We start from the raw sequence: 20408 nt of genomic DNA, 5'->3' as shown, positions 1-20408 counted from the left end.
AGTCACACAGACTAGAGTCATACAGGCTAGAGTCACACAGACAAGAGTCACACAGGCTAGAGCCACACAGGTTAAAGTTACACAGGCTAGAGTCACACAGGCTAGAGTCACACAGACAAGAGTCACACAGGCTAAAGCCACACAGGCTAGAGTCGCACACACTAGGGTCACTCAAGCTAGAGTCACACAGGCTAGGGTCATACAGGCTAGAGTCCGCAACTAGCTTCAACAATATGAATTAATTTGTTAATTTAATTAATGATGGAATTTTTGAAGGTAGTTTGGTAATTAAATTCATAAGTTGAGCAAAAGCTAAACCAACTAAATATTAATTCTATACATTTATATAAATGTAGTACACCATTAGAGCTGCTCGGTGAATACCAGAAAGCACATATATAAATAAATAAAATATATGTATGTAAAATCTATAGTAATATTTGCAGTGATCAAAAAAAGCAATTATATGCCACATCAGGTGATTGAAGAGATTTTGCAACTATTTAAAATATATAAATTGAAAACCTAATGCTCAATTTAATTTTTTTAGACCTATGCTTTGACAACTTCATTAGTAATACAATGGCTTTTTTAAACTAATTTGGCAATTCAATGCATAAGATTTTTTGAGAAAAAATTAATTTCCTTCTTTGGTTTAATGCAAGTATGTTCCAAGCTAATTTAATAATACAATGCGTAATTTTGTTTCTACAGAATTTAATTAATTATTTCAATTACTAACGCAATTATTTTGGATTTTTTTTTAATAATGTAACATATAAAACAATTTCATGCAAAATTTAATATTCTAATTATTAATGCATTTCCTTGTTAGACCAATTTATTAACTAATGCTTAATTTGGATTATACTAGATTTGATTTGTTAATTTAATTATTAGCAAAATTAACTGTCAAAATAATTTGGTAATTCAGTGCTTAATTGAATTTAAACAGAAAATAGTTTGTTAATTTAATTATTAATGTGATTTCGAATTATTTATTAATTCAACTTAATTGCAATTTCTGCTGTCGCCCTACCCTGATAACAGCATAGTGGCTGCTGACAATATCCATTTGAACAATTGTGTAATATACTTAATGGCTGACGCTTGTAAACATTTATGTAATATATTTAATGGCTGATACTTGTAAACATTTATGTAATATATTTAATGGCTGAGACTTGTAAACATCTATGTAATATATTTAATGGCTGAGACTTGTAAACAATTATGTAATATATTTAATGGCTGAGACTTGTAAACATCTATGTAATATACTTAATGGCTGACACTTGTAAACATTTATGTAATATATTTCATGGCTGATACTTGTAAACATTTATGTAATATATTTAATGGCTGACACTTGTAAACATTTATGTAATATATTTAATGGCTGATACTTGTAAACATTTATGTAATATATTTAATGGCTGATACTTGTAAACATTTATGTAATATACTTAATGGCTGATACTTGTAAACATTTATGTAATATACTTAATGGCTGAGACTTGTAAACATTTATGTAATATACTTAATGGCTGATACTTGTAAACATTTATGTAATATACTTAATGGCTGATACTTGTAAACATTTATGTAATATACTTAATGGCTGATACTTGTAAACATTTATGTAATATACTTAACGGCTGATACTTGTAAACATTTATGTAATATACTTAATGGCTGAGACTTGTAAACATTTATGTAATATACTTAACGGCTGATACTTGTAAACATTTATGTAATATATTTAATGGCTGAGACTTGTAAACATTTATGTAATATATTTAATGGCTGATACTTGTAAACATTTATGTAATATATTTAATGGCTGATACTTGTAAACATTTATGTAATATATTTAATGGCTGAGACTTGTAAACATTTATGTAATATATTTAATGGCTGATACTTGTAAACATTTATGTAATATATTTAATGGCTGAGACTTGTAAACATTTATGTAATATATTTAATGGCTGATACTTGTAAACATTTATGTAATATATTTAATGGCTGATACTTGTAAACATTTATGTAATATATTTAATGGCTGAGACTTGTAAACATTTATGTAATATATTTAATGGCTGATACTTGTAAACATTTATGTAATATATTTAATGGCTGAGACTTGTAAACATTTATGTAATATATTTAATGGCTGATACTTGTAAACATTTATGTAATATACTTAATGGCTGACACTTGTAAACATTTATGTAATATATTTAATGGCTGATACTTGTAAACATTTATGTAATATATTTAATGGCTGAGACTTGTAAACATTTATGTAATATATTTAATAGCTGAGACTTGTAAACATTTATGTAATATATTTAATGGCTGATACTTGTAAACATTTATGTAATATACTTAATGGCTGACACTTGTAAACATTTATGTAATATATTTAATGGCTGATACTTGTAAACATTTATGTAATATATTTAATGGCTGATACTTGTAAACATTTATGTAATATACTTAATGGCTGACACTTGTAAACATTTATGTAATATATTTAATGGCTGATACTTGTAAACATTTATGTAATATATTTAATGGCTGAGACTTGTAAACATTTATGTAATATATTTAATAGCTGAGACTTGTAAACAGTAATGATTTTAATATATAATTTTCAATTCCTTCTGTAAATACGCTCACTTTAACTGAAAGAGCCTTTTTTGAACGTGTGACAGTTGCAAAATGGAGCTACGTAAGAGAAGGAGTCTTTTGTATTTACAATTCAACTCTCAGCTGTACATTTCTATTGTTAGCATTGTTTGTAATTACACGTAAATTGTATTGCATACATACTTGAAACATTTTGAGATAACGCTTTAATTGAAATGATGCTCTTTCTTGAACTGATAAGTCCCTTGCGGGCTTGTGAGATGAACAGTTTTGGGAAAGGCATATGCATACTGTATTCAAATAAATACCGCCGTCAATCACCATACTGTTATATCTGTTAATAGTTTAGCAGCAGCACCTTGAATTTGTACACAGTCATCAAAACATATAATTCTTCTAGAAACACAAACTGGTTGCAGATACAAATCCTAACAGAATTTGAGCTGTATCCCAATATAAGCAAGACTTGTGCTTTGACTTGAGCTTTAAAAGGGTTTTCTTGTCATAATTTAGAAAATTACTGACATTCCCTTGTAGAGAGTTTGTCCTCTCTGAAATGGTGTATAATAAAGGAATCAAATTTAGAGCTAGTGCAAATGGAAGTTATTTCTGTTTGTTAATGTTGTGGTCTCCCTATTTTAGCATATATAAAATTAGTGGTCATAGCATGTCTGTTTGGAAACTAGTGAGTCCCAGATAGACTTCCATGGGTCGCAAAACTCTCTCATACACGGCACTGATTTAGCCACATAAACCTACATATCTAGATTGACCTACTTAGCCAAATTGTCATATAAAGCAGATCAATATTTTTAAACAAACTGGCATACATAACCACTTTGACCTAATTAAGCTGACTGATTTACATATACATAATAAAGATGTGGAAGCATATCATAGTTGTTTACTTAAAGAATAGAGAAAGCATAATATTATTATGCTTTATTAGTTATCTTGAGGTGTTGACTGATGTTCTAAAAAAAGAATCAAGGAGATTGACCCACTAGAAGCTGAGATATAGCCAGCCAAACACAGGTCTACCTAATAAAGAATCAGAGGAAAACCCTTCGAAAATTGTGACGTATGAAATCGACTTAATGGTCATGTGCCGCAGTTGCGCACCCTTACCGCCGTTACGTATAATGATTGTTTTGGCTACAAGATGTCAAAAGCTTCTCACGATAGTAAATAACTTACAGACTAGCTCTGGTTTCTCAGGAAAATCAAGCAAACATTGTGTGGTAAAGGCATTTGCCCACAACCCCTCGCCATGATTTTTCAAAACAGAAGAGCAGATTTTGACTATTGTGCTTCAAATTTTAACTCGATCTCCACGGATTTGCTCTGAAGATCCTCTGTTCAACGAACGGCGCGTGTATAGTCTATATGCGACATCCGCGATTTGCAGTTTGTTTAGGATAAGAAATGGGAATGTGACTTTTTGTTCATCCATCATTTTCCAATGTGTATCTACTGCAACATTCAGTTGATTTTCATGATTATCGTCACTATTAACAGACTGTAAGTCCACTACAGCCATAATCTTAAAAAGAATAACTTGACCGTGCTGCTCTTGCTGTAAGAAAAGAAAACGATAACTTTTGATTCGATTTTTCTATTGATCTATTATCTTATCTATGATTATTTTTTATGATTAATATAATAATCATAATGCATATTATACAAAATAATAATATAACTGCGTATAGAATAAATGATGTAACTAATATAATTTATAGAAAATTCCAAATGATAACCGAGATTGATGATTGATTTAATTGATTCCATTTATTAGCTACAGTTAAAAAAATCTGAACAGTGCTAAAGATAAGTCTGAATAGGGAAGCTAAGTAGGAGAACAACAAAACTGAGCTGAACTAGCAATATAGCGAAATGTTGCGAAATAATAGATGCGTGTAATTATTTTATGCTAAAACTAATCTACACGTCAGAGGGACTGGTTCGGAATTGTCAGAGCAATGATTGTTAGACCCTATTTGATTGTTCTATACTTCCAGGAATTAAACTAATTAAAACGCCGTGATTGTTACAGGAGAGCGCATTAGTTGGCTTAATTGACCAATGGCACACAAGTCGATTTCATACGTCATATATTGATGATTACCAAAACACTTATGTTTTTTAGTAGACCTGTGTTTGGCTGGCTATATCTCAGCTTCTGGTTGGCCAATCTCCTTGATTCTTTTTTTAAAACATCAGTCAACACCTCAAGATAAATAATAAAGCATAATAATATTATGCTTTCTCTATTTTTTAACAGGACTGGCCTAATTAACCTGACTGACCTACTTAACTAAAATCACCTACTAAACCAGGGGTCAGCAACCCGCGGCTCCGGAGCCACATGCGGCTCTTTCACCCCCTTGCTGTAGCTCCTCCGACTTTGGACGTTTTTGTTTTTTTTTACCGTAATTATACCAAGTAATTCATAAAAATATAGAAGCTTTATCACTAGATTTTGTAACATAATTTAAAAAATTGTAATTATGGTGATAAGTCAAACATTGTTGCTTGTTATGCGCCATTATTTATGGGCCAATAAAACCGCCAAGATTACACCAGCCGACACTTCTTGATTTTTTTTACCCCAGGTAGGCAAACTATGGGGAATACCAAGAAAAATAAGTGACGGAGGAAAATAGAACATTTAATCCTACGTGTGCTGGTTCGTTTGCTTTCACTGCTGATGAGACTGATTCACCAGTTTTCTTAATATGTGATGAGAAATTTGCAAACAAAAGTCTTATTGTCAACTTTTTCAAATTTTTTGTTAAAAGAAGAACTGAATTAAACATGAAGCTGCAATTTTTCTTGACAGTCACCTTAAAAACGACGTAATATTTTCATGTTACGTTCAAGTTATTATTAGCTATTTTAGTGTTCTTTGCAAAAGTTTAATTTAGTTTGCTCAGCAGTTAAATCATTATACATGCCACACCTTTTCTTTTTATGGTGGAAACATGGTATGAAAGCCTTAAAAGCTAGACAAAAATGTTATATGTAGTATTTTTTTTAATTTAAAATATCAAAAAGGGTTTGTGGCTCTCACTGCGTTCTTTCCTGCTGGAAACGAGTCCAAATGGCTCTTTGAATGAAAAAGGTTGCAGACCCTTGTACTAAACCATCAATTGCTCACAAAAACTAATTTTATACTAAATTTTATAAAAGTTAAATTAGCACACAGGAACATGTAGTACACAGACATATCCTACAGTGTGTGACTACAATTCATACGCTAATATTAGGGTAGACATGAAATAGCATAAATGGTACTACCATATGTTTAGCTAGCTAGAGACAACATGTCACTTGTTGCATGCACTTTAAACTTACTGCTTTGAATCTAAAAAAAGTCAGCAAGCACCTTCGAGCACCTTCATGTCAATATGTTATTCAGTACTGCAGCTATGGCAAAACTGCATAAGTCCCCTTCCAATAATAAACAAATACAAACATCTACGTATATTCTACCAGTTTGTCCTTTATTGATTAATCAACATTTTCTTTTTTTTACATTTCAAGCATAAAACACAAAACTACGGTTTTGTTTCGCTATTCTTGGTTGAAGCAATTTACTTACCACATACACATGATGTTCCATTAGGAGCTAGCTTGTGTTGCCCATGGACACACGTGGGAGCACCTGTTAAGTAGTGTCACTGAACAGCATGATTTCACTTCAGACATCTCTATGGTGACATTACAGATAGAAACTAGCAAGACGTAATTTGATTCTGATCTTGGCAATGCAATAGAAACAAGGAAACACGTGGCTAGCATTTGGGGTCTGATTTAACGTCCAAGGAAATTTGTATCAGACATAAACTGAGCATTAGTTTAAAATTCTTCAAGGTTTTGTTCTAGCTCTTGTTAAAGTGTGATTAAACCTTCAAAAGTCAATCTATTGATATTTTAAATTTTAGCCATTGCTCATTTCAAGTTTCACCATCTTTCTTGGCTTGTATTATACGGTAGGCAGTACAGTCCAGCCTCAGTATAATAAGCAGTACAGTCCAGCCTCACTATAATAAGCAGTACAGTCCAGCCTCAGTACAGTAAACGGTAGCCTACAGTCCAGTTTCAGTACAGTAAGCAGTACAGTCCAGTCTTAGTTTTTGAACAGGTCAGATTTTAAACAAAACAGATTGTAGGCAAAAATTCAATGTTTTTGTTCAGATATTTAACGTCTCCAAGTTGAGTTGAAAACATCTGATAACGAGCATTTGTTGTCAGCCCACTCGCTAGTATTTGATCTTTCAAATTCATGAGTTAGCAGTGAGCTACGAAATACTGACTGTATATTGTATTTAGTAGTGACTTACGGAATACTGACTGTATATTGTATTTAGTAGTGACTTATGAAATACTCACTGTATATTGTATTTAGTAGTGACTTACGGAATACTGACTCTGTATTGTATTTAGTAGCGACTAACGGAATACTGACTGTGTATTGTATTTAGTAGTGACTTACGGAATACTGACTGTATATTGTATTTAGTAGTGACTTATGAAATACTCACTGTATATTGTATTTAGTAGTGACTAACGGAATACTGACTCTGTATTGCAATTAGTAGTTAGCTACGGAATACTGATTCTGTATTGCAATTAGTAGTTAGCTACGGAATACTGATTCTGTATTGTATTCAGTAGTGATTTACGGAATACTGACTGTATATTGTATTTAGTAGTGACTTACGGAATACTGACTCTGTATTGTATTTAGTAGCGACTAACGGAATACTGACTCTGTATTGTATTCAGTAGTGACTTACGGAATACTGAATGTATATTGTATTTAGTAGGGACTAACAGAATACTGATTGTATATTGTATTTAGTAGTGACTTACGGAATACTGACTCTGTAATATATTTAGTAGTGACTTACGGAATACTGACTCTGTATTGTATTTTGCAGAGTATACCAGTGTGATATTTATTTTAATCTATTATCAGAATGAAACAGACAAAATATTTTACTCTTTTTATTTTGCACAACATCAGAGGAAACGAGACTAGTGCATGAGTCTCTATGAATACAGCAATACAATCCCTAGCTCTACCTGCAAGTTCAGTAAAGTGGGGTAATTAAGAGGAATTCAGTGTACTTTATACATCACCTGCTGTTTTAATATACAATCTATGGGGTAAATTAATGTAAAAATGCTTCAAAATGGTTATCTAGTTTTTTAATGTGTCAAAATTAACTAAAATATCTGTAATGAGAAAAATCTATTCGGAGTTTATGCAAGTTGTCTTTTTATCATTTTTTGGAGCGAACACTGATCAAAACTGTGGTTAAAGAATACTCATAAACTTTTTGAAGCAAAAATGATAGCCTAATTTTACTAATCCATTAGCAGCTTACCAGCGCACGGAGAATTTTTGCAATATTTTCCAGACCACCCAAGCGGACAAACACAGTAGGGCTTTTTTGTCATTCGGTCCATGTCACAAACTCCATTGCCACAATCAGACCAAATAAAATAGACAACATATTTTACCTTTTTAGATTTTACACAACATCAGAGGAAATGAAACTAGTGTATGAGTTGCTATGGATATGACAATTCATTCGTCAGCTTTACCTACTTTATTGATAATAAACTTTTCGAAACGAAAATGATAGCCTAATCAAAAAATCTGTTGACAAGCTTACCAGCGCATGGAGAATTTTTGCAATGTTTTCCAGACCACCCAAGCGGACAAACGCAGTAGGGCTTTGTTGTCATTCGGTCAATGTCACAAACTCCAGAGCCACAATCATAGCCTGTGGATTAATAAACTATTTGATTGAATCGCCAAAATACACAAATTATATATAGTGTAGGCCCATGCCCATTGCTTATTATTTCAGCAATACCGAAAGGTGCCCTAAAGTTCGAGATTCAGTTGTTCTATTAGGCATAGTAGGCAAAAAAGCTGTGAAAAAAGCTTTGAGTTAGGTATCACAAAAACAGGAATAGAAACTGTGAACTAGTTATGAAAGAGAAGAAGCTAAATGATCCGCACAATTACGTGCAGATGTCTCAAACCCAGATTTCAAAACACGTGTTTCAAACTACATGCTAATTAAATATCCATATATAATGACTAAAACCAGGTGCAAAGCATATAAAAGGAGAACTCTACACTAAAAACCTGAAAGATAATTTGTGGAGTATAGAATAATAGAAAAGATGTTAGGAGTAAAATAAGTTTTTAGTAAAAGCGCTACAAATCTGTTTCTACGATGCACTTTTCAGGAGCAGTTTGACTGAAATGATCAAACCATGTCATTTTAATCAAACCGGTTCTGGAGAGTGCATCGCACGAAACAGATTTGTAGCGGTTTTACTAAAAATTTATGTTACTCCTAATGTTTTTTCCATTATATATAATAGATATACTGCGGTGATCATTTCTATTATATATAATAGATATACTGCGGTGATCATTTCTATTATATATAATAGATATACTGCGGTGATCATTTCTATTATATATAATAGATATACTGCGGTGATCATTTCTATTATATATAATAGATATACTGCGGTGACCATTTCTATTATATATAATAGATATACTGCGGTGATCATTTCTATTATATATAATAGATATACTGCAGTGATCATTTCTATTATATATAATAGATATACTGTGGTGATCATTTCTATTATATATAATAGATATACTGCGGTGATCATTTCTATTATATATAATAGATATACTGCGGTGATCATTTCCATTATATATAATAGATATACTGCAGTGATCATTTCTATTATATATAATAGATATACTGTGGTGATCATTTCTATTATATATAATAGATATACTGCGGTGATCATTTCTATTATATATAATAGATATACTGCGGTGATCATTTCTATTATATATAATAGATATACTGCGGTGATCATTTCTATTATATATAATAGATATACTGCGGTGATCATTTCCATTATATATAATAGATATACTGCGGTGATCATTTCTATTATATATAATAGATATACTGCAGTGATCATTTCTATTATATATAATAGATATACTGTGGTGATCATTTCTATTATATATAATAGATATACTGCGGTGATCGAAATTATGGGACCACTTAAAATAAACACTTTGTTTGTTAATTCATATATTGTTCTGTCGGTATTATGTGAATTATGACAATATGCACATCAATGGAAAGCTCAGAGTGTACTGGATAAGAATATTATGTAAACCTAACTGATATTTGCTTTATTAGTTTGATTTTGGTACAATATGGCATTTTCGGCATAAAGCGGTACAAAAATCCAAAACAAATTTTTTTTATCTTGTGGACGCAACTTGATTTGGCATAATTTTAGAACATATCTCTATAAAAGTTAATGGGTGTTGTTTTTAAGTTCCTTTAGAGTATTTCTAGCATCCTAGTATTTAGTATGACACCATAAGCCTAGACTGACCTGATAAGATATAATGGGTGCCCATTAAACAGATTTTATTACTAGAGTGCACCTTTGTTGGTAGACAGAATTTCTAAAAGATTTGCTTTTCAAATATGTATAATATATATGGTCTGAGATTATAAGAAAAGGGAGTTTATGCCATAAATGAAAAATATTATTATGAAATTACCAGGCAGTCTCATTATTATGATCACCACTGTATATAATATATATATTATATAGGTATAATATACGTATATATATAAATATAATATATATTGTATAGATAAAATATATATATAAAACAAGTTTGTATCATGGGAAAAGTGTTTTGAGCAATTCAAATACCGTAAATTGAGAGCAAAAATAAAACAACTGAAAAAGGTGTTTAAATGTGAAATAATTGGCAAGTAATAGCTAGATAGTTTTGCTACAATTATGACAGTGAAAAATGATTTGCTATTAATATAGCAATTATACAATTAATACAAACTGTACAAACGCAATAAAAATCATGAACATGTTGAATTAATAATAGCAATGACTACATACAATGTAGAAGTGTATAAAAAAGGTTATTGTTACTGGTTGCAGCAGAAGTTCGTTGTATTCAGAGTTTTGATGAATGGTACTGGTACCTCTTGGTACAATCGTAAAAATGAGATATCATATGCAGACGGTTTTTGCCTGACAAACAGAGAGAGAATTTAGAAACAATTCTCACTCGAAAAAATACAGTTTTCCACATAAAAAGTATGTAACCGTAACTGCATTTCCAGATTTAATGATCAAGCTTTAGGAAAACCCAAAAATAGGAAAGTAATGGCACATTTGAAATTGAAACGGTGCATTTAAAAGTTGCTAATTGAAAAAAATAGGTGCTGAGGAATGGTTAGAAAGCTTTCAAAAAGTTTATAAAAAACTAAGATAATATTAATCAATGATGAAAAGTATAGCCTTAATGTGTTCAATTGCAATAAGATAAAGAGTTGAACACGCTAAGATTTGCTTAGCTTCGTGGTTACACATGCTTGTTTGATGACTTGCCATTGGAATGTTGCAAGTTCAAATCCTCAATTAAACAGATAACTTTGTTACTATAACTGGAAAGACGAACACCGAGATTATTATATATTTATATACATATAAATCTCAAGGCATACTTTTAGAAATATACATATTTCTCAAAGGAGGTTTTATGTTGCATGTCCGTCTGCATTTCGGCTAAAGCTATTAAAATCTTGGAGTAAAGACTCCGTTCCAAAGAAGATTTGATCTCAGACTCTATTTCACCAATCTGTCACCCTACTCATTAGGCTACAAAGATTTAGTTGTTAGATGGCCGATATAAGTCACTGTATGGGAGCACATACCCAACAGCTTTGCATACCGAGCAGGGAGGGTGCGTAAGTGATTGTCATTAGTTAGCATACTAAAATGTTCCATTGGCAATCTGCCAGGCTAATAGCAAGTGGCAGGCATCTCTAAAAACACTAGCTATCTATATTATTTTTATCATCATGCGCATATCTTCATGTCATACAAATGTATATTTATTAGACATAAAATGCGTAACATTAATACATAACAATTAATATAGTACTGTACTAAAATTACAAATACATACATGCGGGTGTTTCACTTAATTGGAATATTTTAACGAGTTTAACTAAAATAATGAAACTGAACATTTCCTCACACGATTTCAGGTTGTCTAACCAGATTTTTACAGATCATAGTACCGGGAGATGAAAAAGAATGGCTCACCACGACATGAAGGTGTCATACACTGAGCACCCGAGTACCCATCATTACAGTTGCAGGTGAAACCACCCACTTGACGAACGCAGCTTCCTTGCCTGCCGCATGGGCTGGCAGCGCAGTAATCAGTTTCACATTGTTTCCCTCCATAGCCTAGTGGGCAGTCTAAGAAAAGAACGAACAACTAATAAAACTACAAATATTCGGATAGTAGTCTTACTATAAGCGGTGTGCTGTGTACGCTGTACACTAGGTGTGGACTAGAGGTGTGGACTAGAGGTGTACGCTGTACACTAGGTGTGAACTAGAGGTGTGGACTAGAGGTGTGGACTAGAGGTGTACGCTGTACACTAGGTGTGGACTAGAGGTGTGGACTAGGTGTGGACTAGGTGTGGACTAGAGGTGCTGTGTACGCTGTACACTAGGTGTGGACTAGGTGTGGACTAGGTGTGGACTAGAGGTGCTCGTAAATACTTGAAAGTTTTGAAGGTGGTGGGTGTTTGAGGCTAACGAATTACAGATATCGGTGAAAACTATTTTTTCAGGCTTTTAACTTCTGCTAATATTTTGGCCTATTCATTTGTTTGTTTTATAGTCTTCAAGTTTTATACTAAGTCTGCAAAGTAAGTCTGCGCTGTTCTGCAAAGTAAGTCTGCGCTGTTCTGCAAAGTAAGACTGCGCTGTTCTGCAAAGTAAGACTGCGCTGTTTTGCAAAGTAAGTTATAAAAAAATACACAAGTCTGTGACCAAAATGTCAGTAGGAAGTTTTGTTATGTTTTTCTCTGGCCATGAAACCGATATAAAAAGTATCTTTTCTTTGTTTTTCAAAATTCAACTAGTTTGCCAACGTTTAGCCATTATTGTAAAACAGGGCTACGGGCTCTTAGAGAACAGAATTATATCAAAACAGCACCCAAGAAAAACATGAACGAGAAATCATCCAACATATATTGATTATTATACTCAACAGATACATGTATATTCAACATACTACACAGAGCACAAGTTACTAACAGAAGGCACTATATAACTAAAAGCACCATGTAACTGAAAGCACTATGTAATTAAAAGAACTATGTAACTAAAAGCACTATGTAACGGAAAGCACTATATAATTAAAAGAACTATGTAGCTGAAAGCACTATGTAACTAAAAGCACAGTGTAACTGAAAGCACTATGTAACTAAAAGCAATATGTAATTAAAAGCACTATGTAACTGAAAGCAATATGTAACTAAAAGCAATATGTAACTGAAAGCACCATGTAACTGAAAGCAATATGTAACTGAAAGCACTATATAACTAAAAGCGCCATGTAACTGAAAGCACTATGTAAATAAAAGCACCATGTAACTAAAAGCACCATGTAACTAAAAGCACCATGTAACTAAAAGCACCATGTAACTGAAAGCACTATGTAACTAAAAGCACTATGTAACTAAAATCACCATGTAACTAAAAGCAGTCAGGTTTATGAAAAAGCCATCAGATTACCTAGAATACAAATTATAAAGCAGTATTAAGGTCAATATTTAAGACAAATAACTTCATGCACAATACATAACCACGTACATAATCTCAAATTATGAATTACTCTGTATAACAGATGCAGCTACAAATATAGGGCACTGGATAAAATACTTTCCACTATTGAAAATTTTAAATGTAGACTAGCTTCCTTTTGCACACAACTTCAAATGATTTGTTACTTACCACACTCATATACGTGGCCAACAAGTTTTGGTTTGCCACCATTTTTACAATATATTTTGTAGCAGATTCTTCTCTCACAGTCTTTACCTGTGTAGCCAGCATTGCAGGAGCAGCGGTACTCGTACTCTCTGCATAAAGAGTAAATAGAAATTAAAAGGTTAATTATTACTGTTTTCAAACTGAAATTTAAAGTAGTAACATAGTAAGCGCTTTTACTAAAAATAATATATAATGTTTGGAGCCTGATAGAATAGTTAGTAATTATAGCAATAGGAAATTATACTCGAAAACCTAAAGTAACGTGTGAAACATCATCAATGCTTCAAAATTTTTCCGAAGCCATCAAATATAGCCTATGCTATGCTTATGTGAAGTCATTTCTGCACCAAATCTATGCAGTTTTATAAAAAAAACTCAAACCCAAAATATGAAATTTACCTACTGTATTGGCCGTTTGACACTAAAATAACACGCAGTTGTTGAATTTGGTGCAGTTACACGAAAGGCAGAATTGAATAAATATCACCAATTTGTGTGAGTTTCAGTGATTCCAATGCAAATACTTGTAATATTTTTGCCAAAAAGCAAGTCTATATATTAATATATATAGTATATACATACACATGTATATATAAATATACAAAACATATATATAAATATATATGTAGTAGTAAATGCCCGCCATTGCTTGGGTAATAAAAGTCTTTGTACAAAACATTTATTTTTATTTAGCATATAACAGGCTCTATTTGCAGGCATATTACTAAATAAAATGGAAACTGTAAAAGTATCCTGAATGCAAAATAGTAGTGAACAATTCATGTTTAATTTGAGATTATATGTGTAAAAATTAAAATAAAATTTACATGAGAGGATGACTTCAGATAAGTAATGCAGGATAACTTATACAAAAATAAATTGATTGATACTATATAGCCTACAAGTGTTCAGGTCTGATGACTGAATTCTCTATGAGTATTGATCATGGCAAGATCGATTGTTAATTAATAATTGGATGACTATAATATGGTCTGTATCATCTGCCTGTGTAAGTATCATTGATGTTTACTTCGATGGTTCATCCGCAGTGAGCAATTCAATTTCAATTGAATCGATCACTTTCATGTACAAGTTGTAGCAGATGTTGATAGTTGTGAAGATTAGGGAATATTTTCTTTCTTAGATTGGTGTGATTGCTGTATCTGTATAGGTAATGGTCCACTGTTTCGTCTTCATCCAGGCATTTGCATGTTGGTGTAAATGTTAAATCGGGTTTGTATAAGTGATATTGTAAGGTTGTGTAGCCTGTGAAGAGCCCGGTTAAAATTGATAGTTGTCTCCTTGGTAATATAAGTGGAAAAAGGTTTTTCTCCAGATGATCTGTTTCTAGGTTATTTAATAAACCAGTGAAACAGTGTTCTGTTATCAGAAGAGTTTTCCATCGGCGTTGCCAATCATTAATTAGTTACTTTCGAATAGTGGATCTTCTAAAATGACTTGATGACATATTTGCTATAGTTGTGTTTCTACCATTTAGGTTTACATTAACTTGCCAAATAACTATGTCCTATTGCCATTCTACAGTATGTACATATATGTTTCTAGAGGTTAAAGACTCAGCTGTAGGTAAGTTTGTGATATGGCGGAGTGCTTCTGTCGAGGGATTAGTTTTTGCTCCTAGTATGTCTTTCAAAGCACAATAGAGAACAACTTTCAAACAACTATGGAGAACAACTTTCAAACAACATAAAAACAACAGTTACCATTCTAACTTTCAAACTTCATATCATGAGAAAAGTGTTTTGTGCAGGTCAAAAAAATTAAGAAACAAAATAGAACAACTATAAAAGTGCTTAGGTCTACATGTAAATATAAAAGTGAAATAATTAGCAAGTAATAGCTAAATTATATCTGTTTTGCTACGATTATAATAAAAGATGATTTAGTAATAATACAAATAATACGAACTGAGAAAACAAAATAAAAATCCTGAATATGTTGAATTAATAACAATTCGAGCATAGAAGTGTGTGTGTGAATATCAAAAGAAAGTTACTGATCCAGCAGAAAATATCCATCAAAACTTTGAATACGACGATACTAATACCTCTCTGGTAAACATGTAAAAATGAGATATCAGACTGTGACTGTCTTTGTCTGACCGAACGGAGAGAGAGAGGCTATTCCTACTCAAGTTGATGCGATTGGCCTTGACCGCGATTCAGCAATTGAACCTCACAAAAAACCGAAAACAGAAGTTCGTGATAAGACGAAAAAGCATCGTGTTTCATAGGGCTAATAGAGTTTCAATTACTACAACATTTAGGGTGTGAAATTGGAAAAAGGTGTGTGCAGTACCTGTATATAGTAAATGCTGTACATCGCAATAGCTTTCGTGGACTGGTGGTTAGACAATTGGATTGCAAACCTACGGTTGCAATAATTGTGAATTCAAATCCAGCGAGATGTGAGCAGGGCTGTATTGTTCATTTTTAGGATGCTTCTGCCAATATCTTGAGTAGCCCCCTTAGGCATCTTGTGAGGGCTGTAAGCCCGAGCAGCCGGCGGGGCAGGTTCAAGAGGGGTGCAATGCCCTCCCGAATATCGAAAAAGTTTTACAGAACACACACAAGAAACCCTGTCTGAGAGCAGTTTTAATTGTATTATTGCAACTTATACAAGCAAGCATAATACTAGAAAAATTTCTCAAAAATCATGAAGATTGCTGTGTATCACCTTCCGTACGAATTATTGAATACATGTCATGTGATATGTAAACTTGTGTCAGGGGTAAGAAAGAAAAATATTATGATTATTGATTAAGACTTAATAATAAACTCTAAACAGCAAATCTATAAATAAGACTAAAGAATATTTAAAATTGAATATTAGAAGGTTTGTGATTCTGCTGAGAAGAAATAATGGTAGAACAATGAAACTAATTTAAGTTATCTAGATCTATAATAAGAGCACTAGTCACTGAGTGACTCAAAGTTCAATGTGATATCAGAGTTCTTTCCGAAGATTATTTAAATTTGAAGATGGTAGATTTTGAATTTAACAAAGTTAGAGATTCTTCTCACGCCTTGGGTGATCAGGTTTGGTGCTAATGGTACTACCCTTACCCATGGATAAACAGGTTCAACGAGTGAGCATAAAATAAAAACTATACAAAAAATATTTCCATGCAAATATAGATAATAACATAGCTCACTAAAAAAAACAAATTATAGACATATAATACGTGACTAGAGCTTGTCAAGCAGATATTAAAAAAGAAAAACACAAAATTACGAAAAGTTTAAATCGGTTCACAACTATCAACACCTGCTAGAATTTGTACACAAAAGCAGCCGATTCAATTGAAAACATAATTAACCCACTGCAGATAAACCATAGAAGTAAACATCAACGATACTTACACAGACGGATGGTACAGACCATATTATAGTCATCCAATTATTAATAACAATCAATTTTGCCACAATCAATACTCATAGAGGATCTATTCTTCAGACCTGAACCCTTGTATATAGTATCAATCAATTTATTTTTCTATAAGTTATTCTGCATTACTTATTTGAAGTCATCCTCTCATGTAAATTTTCTTTTAATTTTTACATAAATAATCTCAAACTAAGTATGAATTATTCACTACTATCTTGCATTCAGGATACTTTTACAGTTTCCATTTTATTGAATAATATGCCTGCAAATAGAGGCCTTTTGTTATTTTGTTATCAGCAAAATAAAAGATTACTAACTAACTTAAATCGGCTGTTGCATGTATGCAGCCTCAGGAAATCCTGAGTTGATTTCCATGCAATGAAGTAGATGTTTTCACGTAAAGATAGTGTAGAAAAAATAACAAGCATACTCGATATATGAGCAATAAAAAAAAGCTTGCGGCAAATTTCTTTTTTTCTTGAAAGTTTCAAGATAGTTCTAAACACGTCTGCTTCGCGCAGCGTCGATAGAACAATAATAATAATAATAAAGAAAACATTTCAAATATCATTTGCAAGTTGTAATCAATCAAGTGACTATGGTCAGAGTATTTCGTAAAACTGCAATAAGGCTAGTAAAGCCAACCAAAAATTATTCTATACGATCCCGTAAATAATTGGCTTCCCATAACTATCCAAATATTTATCTTAAATAGAAGTAAACGTTTTGAAAGTTCAGAATTTATGGTAGTCGTCAAAAACAAACTCTTTGTCAGTTCAACAGCGTCTAGCACATTTAAACTTAATCATTATCATTAAATATGTGAATCCAGAACAGACAAAACCGAAACGTCTGTTTTTGTTCCTTTCCCAGCAGTAAAAAATGTGGAAAAGGTTTCGAAATGGATTCGCTAGGTTTGCAACCACTAGTAGTATTCTGAAAACGGGCTCTGCACGATACATTCGCACCTTTCGTCCGAACACTGTCGACACTAAACGGCAAGAAAATCGCCACTGCAGAGGCTGCCTCATAGAACAATAAGGCCCTGGATGTGAGATATGAAATCAAAGATTTTAAACGCTATAGACAGACAGATATCCATTTAGACCAGAGGTTTCCAACCTTTTTAGAGTGGGGGCCATTATGTAAAGTCAATCCTAGGCTGGGGGCCACATCAATGATATACATCTGGGGGCTGTATATCATCGGTGACACATAGCTGCTACGTATATCGCAAATAATTGAATTACCATAATTTTATGTATTGCAAAACATGATTCCATCTATCACATTTAATTCTCATTCTCCACAGTCAATATTTTTATTTTAACTACATTTAATTACAAAAAACAAATACATCAATATATTGGTTTTAACTACAAAACCACAAATGTGTCAAAATATTGGTTTTAGATACATATGCATGTAATTACAAAAAGCGTCATATGAAATTGATGTGCAGTGTCCTTGTTGAAGAAATATAATTGCGGTGCTAAGTTTTCACTGGTAATGGTATTGAGCATACTACTCTCAGTGAGCCACTTGGCACTGCTTCTCTCGTACAATCCTGTCTAGGTCATGTTTAATGTCTAAAAATGAAACCCTGAGCTGCCAAGCAAGATGCTCATTGGTTAGTATGGTGCAATATTTGATTTTGATATGCTTCATGCGACTGAAGAACTGCTCACATAAGTAGGTAGAGCTGAAGAGGCTGACCATTCGAAGAGCATGTTTATGTAGAGCTGGATATGCGCCAGCTGAAAAGAAATCATGATATAACTCTATGAGTTAATAGTTGAGATGCTGTTGTTTGAGAGCCTTGTTAGCCTGCAAGTCAATTAGCTTCATCTGTAACTCGACTGCTACACTGCTAAGGAGACAGAAAATGGATCGGCAAATATATTTATCTTCTTTTCAGTTTCTACAAATTGGAAAAATCTTATTGCAATTTCAGGTGATAGATCTGACACGATGTTGGCATATTGCTCAGAGTTGACCTCAACACATTGGCCATTCTGCTGACGCCCTGACAAAGTTTTGAAGTGAGCATAATTTTCCTCTCGGAGTTGCTGCTCCCATAGCTCAAGCTTTGTCCTGAATGCAGTGATGTATCTCCAGAGTTGAGATATGTCCTGTTTCTTTTCCTGTAGCTGAAGGATTACTACTGACATATGCTTTGTGACATAAACCTATTATCTATATACGGTAGTTAATGCTAAAAATAATAAAATTCACTACTGACATATGCTCTGTGACATAGACCTATTAACTATATAGTTAGTATAGTTAATAGGTCTATGGCTCTGTGATATCAGCTAGAAATACCAAATCAGTGATTCAGAATTGATCTTTGAACTCATCACACTCATGACTTTTGTTTCCCATGAATAAATTGATTTCTGGTCGCAGACTGTAAAACCTTCACAGATTTTTAGCACTGCTGAGCCACCTGACTTTACAGTAATATATGCTACATCTTTGTATTCACGTTCTATCTCCTCAAACATAATTTTAAATTGTTGATGGTTCAATGCTCGCGATTGAGTAAAGTTAACAGTGGATACAACCAGACCCATAACACGATCCATCCTCAGAGTTCGCGCTGCTAACTTTTCTTGATGTAAGACATAATGGTACACCGCAAGAGGAACATCCCAGCAGTGAGAGCTGAGCAAAAGACCTATTAGTCCAATGTTTTTCTCTGCCATTGCAGGTGTTTCATCAGTACAAATGCCAGACATCTTCCCCAGCTCCTTTAATAGACTCTCATAGACATATTTTCCAGTTGTTGTGCCATGAAGGCAACTCATTGTTAGGAAATCCTCAGTGACGCTGAACTCATTATCAACGCCCATATCATGATTGCAAGCTGAGAAGTGTCAGACAGATCTGTGCTTTCAACTTTTTAATCTGGGCTTTCATTGTACGCTCGATGTCCTTACTCAGATTTTCCACTCTTCTTGCAATGGTGTTTCTTGACAGAGCAACACTTTCTAAATTGCTCGTTTTATCAGGGTAGAATTTATCCACAAACACTGCTAGTTCCTAAAAATAATAAAGCAAGGTTAAAATACATGTAATTGATAGTTACTAAAATATAATAATAGTGACAATGGCAAACCACACAAACTTTTGTTGAAATCTTTATTTTAGTTTCAGGTATATCAGGCTATGCAAGGAGTTATAACTTGCCTCTATCTTTTAAGGTCTAAAACTCCACGCCTATCATTGTTTATGCAATTCTTATCTGACATAAATTGAAAAAATGCTTACTTCCTTAGCAAATTCTCCATGTTGAAATGTTGGCTGTCGTTGACCAATTAGTTGAGCAATAGCGAGACTGCATTTTGTGGCTTTTTCACTAATCTCTGCATATCTTGGAA

At 32.9% G+C, this 20408-nt stretch overlaps 1 protein-coding gene across 1 annotated transcript in view; it reads right to left on the bottom strand.

The window, feature by feature from the left end:
- Positions 1-19835, bottom strand: part of LOC137400713 (adhesive plaque matrix protein 2-like) — a 30296-nt gene extending 10461 nt beyond the window's left edge. The window contains exons 1-6 of the mRNA XM_068087047.1: positions 19500-19835; positions 18994-19175; positions 13579-13706; positions 11872-12030; positions 8340-8450; positions 6257-6319 (exon numbers count right to left, since the gene is read on the bottom strand). Of these exons, the coding sequence (XP_067943148.1) occupies positions 6257-6319; positions 8340-8450; positions 11872-12030; positions 13579-13706; positions 18994-19175; positions 19500-19835 (979 nt within the window). The remainder of the gene's footprint in view (positions 1-6256; positions 6320-8339; positions 8451-11871; positions 12031-13578; positions 13707-18993; positions 19176-19499) is intronic.
- Positions 19836-20408: the final 573 nt, after the last annotated feature.

This window comes from Watersipora subatra, chromosome 7 (assembly GCF_963576615.1).
Source record: "Watersipora subatra chromosome 7, tzWatSuba1.1, whole genome shotgun sequence".
NCBI lineage: Eukaryota > Metazoa > Bryozoa > Gymnolaemata > Cheilostomatida > Watersiporidae > Watersipora > Watersipora subatra.
Note: the sequence above shows the minus strand (reverse complement) of the source record. Positions and strands in the feature narration are given on the sequence as shown.